We start from the raw sequence: 5,050 nt of genomic DNA, 5'->3' as shown, positions 1-5,050 counted from the left end.
TCCTCCCCATTTGGTAAGTGATATGGCCACTTCTCCCACTTCCTCCACTACTTCCCTTTGTTTAATTCTTCATGTCAACAGGATGCGGCAAACTCAAAGGATTGTATGTGTGCTCTTCAGGATGAGAAGGAGATAAAGAATGAGAGGTCGGAGATTCAAAGGCTCATGGAGGAGCTTCGGGCTGCTAAAGAAGAAAACATGAAGAAGATCGGCGAGGTATTAATTCTAAAGTATGAGTGGAAAAGGGCCCGCCGTGAAAGGATGCTGCTTGCGGAGCTCGAGGCCGATCGAGATCGAGATGTTCGCGGAGCTTCCCGTGCCTCACGTCCTGAGGTTGCGGACAATTATAAAGAAGTCTTAGTCTCTCTAAAGGAAAGATGGGTGAGTAAGAAGAGAGAAGAAGCTGCAGAGATTTAACTCTATGAAGTTGCCGCGAACATCGATCTGCTGAACGAGATCAAAGACGGAGGGCTGGTCGTAGAGGAAGAAATGGAGAAGGATTTCGAGGCCGCAGTCGAATTGGCCATCGTTCCTGATTGGTCTTTTTCTGGTCTAGGCCTCCCTCAGGTTTCAGAGGATTTGGTTGATGGCAATCGAGCTGGACCGTCGTCCGCTGGAGAAGAAGCCAGTTCTTGTTAACATCTTTGTATTTTTTATTAATGTTTTTTTAGATCGTGTATCGGCTTTTCTTGTTTTCCTCTTCGACTTCACGGATCCTTCGTGATTTTGCTTTTGTTTGAAAGGATAATTGCAGATTTCATGATATATTTCCCTATTAGGTCCTCGAGATTTTATTCTCCCCTTTGTTGAAAAGATACCCGAGCATCTTTGGCTTTATAAACGTCACTGCATCTTACTTTGGTTTTTTGTTCATAAAGTTCTTCTTCCTTCTTGCAAAAGAGAGATGGCATTGAGGAAACGAGTTCGCGAGAATCCGAAAGGATACAAAATCGAACTGGGGGTGCTGGGTCGGAGAGGATTCGATCCAGTGATGTGAGTGATGCGCTCGCAGAAGTCCTTCGTGAAGAGACGCGACTTCCTCGTGCGTCAGCCCACCTGGATGGAAAAGACCTTGATGGAAAGAAGGCAGCAGCTCGGCCTAATTCGAAGAGTCTTAATGGTTTGGAAGGGCGAGATCGGCCTCCAAAGAAGGCAAATACAACCGGTGTTGACCACAAAACTTGCCCTTCGAATGATGGTGCTGGGGCGAAAGCCGTTTCATTGGCAGTTCTCTTATTCCAAGGATTTCCCTATCACCGAGGACTAAGATAGCGTTGCTCATTTGGTAAGGAATTTCAAACCGGCTGGGTGTACGCTCCCTTCTTTGCGAAACACGACGGAACGTGAAGCGTACGTAAAGATGGTGGTTGCTCATGCCAAGGTTCAGCTGTTTTTTTTGGGTCTTGAACTTCTTTGAGTTGTATATTTTCATACTTGTTATCATGTTTTTAAGCCATGGAAGCTAACAACGAATTTGCAGCAACCTTGGAGAAGCGTTTGTAGGATGTCCCACGTTCTGACGAACTTTACGAGATCAAGAAAGTCATCCGCGAGTTGAAGCTTAGTTTGAAGGTGGCCCAGGATCGAGAGCGGGCTGTTGAGAAGCTCGGAGACCAGGCCGCTTCTCTTGAAGCTCGTCTTCGAGTGGTGGGAAACGAAAGGATGTAGGCTTTCGAGCAGGTCTCTTCGTTGGAGGCACATATCGAATCTTTTGCGATCGAACATGCTGATGACCTTCGTCGTGCAACTTATGAGGCCAAGAAGATTTTGGCTGATAGTTATTTGGATGTCTTGATCTCCCTGAAGGAAAAATGGGTGAGGAAGAAGGTCACGGCTGATTGCGAGGCTCGTCTTCGAGAGGTAATGGTGAATATTGATCTTCTCAAGGAGATATTGAACCACAACTTGCTGGCTTCGGACGAGTTATCGCGTCTTCAGGCTAAGGAGGCCGAGCTCGGGGATGAACTTGATGTGGCTTTGGTATCGAACTTCTTGGTTGGGAAGTTAGATCTTTCTCAAGTTCCAGTGGATTTACCAGAAGAGTTTTTTTGCGAAGATCCCTTATGAGGCAGTCTATCTGGACGGTCGCCCAGGGCGTTTGGATGGTCATGGGGATGCCAAATTAGAAGTTCGAGACTAGGTGATTCTGTTTCTTGTTTTTGATTAGAGTTCTTTTTGTATTTTACTTTATTAATAAAGAAAAAGACCCGCAATTTTAATAATGAGGGAGGACCGCAAGTTCTTCTTCTACTTCGTTTTCTTCTGAGTTCGAGGCCAATTATTTTCCTTTTTGGGGCCATGGATCGAGCGAGTAGATATTGCGTCGACGTTGGATCAGTGTAATAATATTTTGACTGACACGTTTTGGCCGCATTGTTGCGGGACTGGTGGTTACTCGATGACTTTATAAAGGTCCCGAGTGGCAATCAGCCGTTGTTCATTTGAGTTGTAAGACAGATGGGTAAAGCTAGAAAGAAATGTTTTGATTTTATCTTATGAAAAGATCTATTTATTCTTGATAGGGGATGACCCTTTTAACAGACAAGGAGACTTCTCTTGATTTGCTGTTGAGGTTGAACCTTCTAAAATTACTTCGCTCGAGCTACTCGTCTGGGCTGTTGCCAGTTCTCGCGGTTTCGTATCGAGGTTTGTGAAGTGTGTGTTTTGTGCTTTGTTGTTGGTGGGTGACTGAACTCGTGTTTCGAGCTGCCTACGTACCCTCAGCGAGGGATCAAATCTTATCTGTAGTTTGGTTATTTCCTCTGTTATAGGGTCGTTGGGTTCTATTGTTCGTGTACTTAAACTGGTACGATTATTTTGCATATCTTCAGGGTGATGCTTCAGTTAGGGAGCGAATCGATGTTCTTGAAACTTGCGAGATAACAAGTTATGGAGTTCTTTTGACTTCCCAGATGGTTTCGTTGCCTTTTGGTGTTGGGAATTTCAGGCATTGGTGATAGGCTGATGGTACTGCTTTCATGCTGTATAACCAGGGTCTTCCTAGGTTGGCGTTGAATGGAGCAGGGCGGTCTATTACGATGAAATCGACGATCTTTCCTACGTCTCCAGCGGTCCCGGCGAGTTCGATCGATCCAAGGGAGTAGGTGATTTCTCCGGCGAAACCGATTAGTGGGGTCCGTTCTTGTTTGAGAAGAGTCTTTGTAAACCTCATTCTTTTGAAGGCGTCATAGAAAAGGACGTCGGAGGAACTGTCGGTTTCGACCATGACCCGGGATAATTTGCATCCCCTGACGTCGAGTCGTATAAAGAGGGTGTCATCATGCAGTTTGTCGAGGTACGCGGTCTCGTTTTCGTTAAAGGTTATCTCGTGGTCAGGACCTGATAGGGGTTCTCGGATTACGATTCTTTTCGGCCTTCCATTGATAGGCCTTGATTGAATTGACCGAGTTGAAAAATTTCGAGCCCTCGTAAATGAAGTAGATTCGCCTTTCGGACTTGTTCTTGTCCATTGCTGGTTTTGATTGAATGGTCACATGTTGGTGCTATTAGCCTTTCTAAGAGTTCTCGGAATCTTTGCACCATGTTGGTGTGTCTTGTTCTGGCTTCTTTCCAAAAGTGTTTCGACTCTTTCAGTTAATGAGATTGGGAGATAGAAGTTTTGTCGTGGTTTCTGAGGTTCTGGGTTGTTACTGTGATATTCACATATGCTGCTTCTTTTAACTCGGACCCAGAGTGGTCGCATGTTTCGTGTATGTTTCCCCAGGGGATCATGTAGACTCTTTTCTTGGGTGCTGGAGGAGGTGAATTTGGTGATTCATTTTCGGCTTCTCTACTCCTTTTGTTAGAGGCAGCTTTTGCTTTTTCGTTATTCTTTGGGGTCGATGGGACCTCTTCCTCCTCGAGATTTTTGTCGTTTTCTTTATTATCTTCTTTGTTTCGGAGTGCTGCTCTACATTCCTCAGTCGAGTGTCCCTTTCAGTTGTGGAAGGTGCACTGTTTGTTAGGATTGAAAGTCTACGGTTTCTTCTGTGGCAAGTTATTTATTGCGAAGGAATGCTGTCCATGAGTTGCTATTTCTTTGGTTACGGGAATCTTTCTGCTGATGTGTTTTTTTGTTCGCGTTGTACTCTTCTTTTAGGGTGGCTACTTCTTTTTCATGGGAAGCGAAGTAGGAGGCCCGATGTAGCGTGTCGTCGAGCGAAGAAGGAGCTCGGACTAACATTTCCTCCTTGAATTTGAGTGAAAACCAAACACCATTTTTCAAGGCTGCTAGAGCCACACCTTCGTTTATGTATGAAATCTTGGGTTTGATTTCTCTAAACTTGTTGATGTAAGCTCTTAGTGGTTCGAATAGTGCTTGTCTAAGGTTCCAGAGATTGGCTTTGGTGGCTCTTGTTTCTATGAAGACCAAATATTGCTTTAGGAATGCAGATACTAGCCGAGTGAAATTGTCAATGGAGTTTCCTTCGAGGCCGACAAACCATTCCAATGCAGAGCCGAAAAGATTTTCTGCGAAGAAGCGGCAATATCCTGCTTCCTTTTCGTCGTTGTGTAAATGTGCCCTAGATATTGCGAGCCTGAAAGCTCGAACATGGGCTTTCGGGTCGGTATTTCTAGAATATTCGAGGAACTTAATTTTCACTACGTCGTGTAGTCTTACGATTGCTATTCTGTTTGTGAAGGGAGTCCTTCTAGTTTCTTCTATTCCTTTGTTGATGTTGGGAGCTGTGCTTGTTGCCATATGCATGATGTGGTGTATTCTTCTTAGCTCGGCGTTGTTCCTTTCAATGTAGTTTTGGAAGGTACTTGATTCTTCTGGGATTCTCATTTCTTCCCTTCAAAATGCCGGTGTTAACGAAGCCATGGGGAATGTGCATCCCATTTTGCCTTGGATTATAGGCGGGCTTGGTTTGCTGAGTCTGAAATGCATCTCTTGTGGGTGGAACCCGATTGTCGGGAATCCTGAAGTCCATTGGGGATTCTCGAGGCCTTGTTTCCTCTGGCCTTTCGGTAGACATGTTCTGGGTCTGGCCCAGATGGCTTTGTGGCCCCTGGGTCCTGGTATGTACCTCGTTGAGTCTGCTGTAGT

At 45.2% G+C, this 5,050-nt stretch overlaps 1 protein-coding gene across 1 annotated transcript; it reads right to left on the bottom strand.

Annotated features, from left to right (window-relative positions):
• Positions 1-3,997: 3,997 nt before the first annotated feature.
• On the bottom strand, positions 3,998-4,789 carry LOC106323931. Its single transcript, XM_013761976.1, has one exon. It carries the CDS (start codon positions 4,787-4,789, stop codon positions 3,998-4,000), a length of 792 nt encoding a protein of 263 aa, XP_013617430.1.
• Between the last annotated feature and the right edge of the window lie 261 nt (positions 4,790-5,050).

Source organism: Brassica oleracea, chromosome C2, assembly GCF_000695525.1.
Source record: "Brassica oleracea var. oleracea cultivar TO1000 chromosome C2, BOL, whole genome shotgun sequence".
Taxonomy (NCBI): Eukaryota; Viridiplantae; Streptophyta; class Magnoliopsida; order Brassicales; family Brassicaceae; genus Brassica; species Brassica oleracea.
The sequence above is the reverse complement of the archived record's forward strand: the minus strand, read 5'-3'. Positions and strand labels throughout refer to the sequence as shown.

Excerpts from the sequence above, each read along its gene's own strand:
- LOC106323931 (XM_013761976.1), bottom strand. The coding sequence starts at position 4,789 with ATGAGAATCCCAGAAGAATCAAGTACCTTCCAAAACTACATTGAAAGG.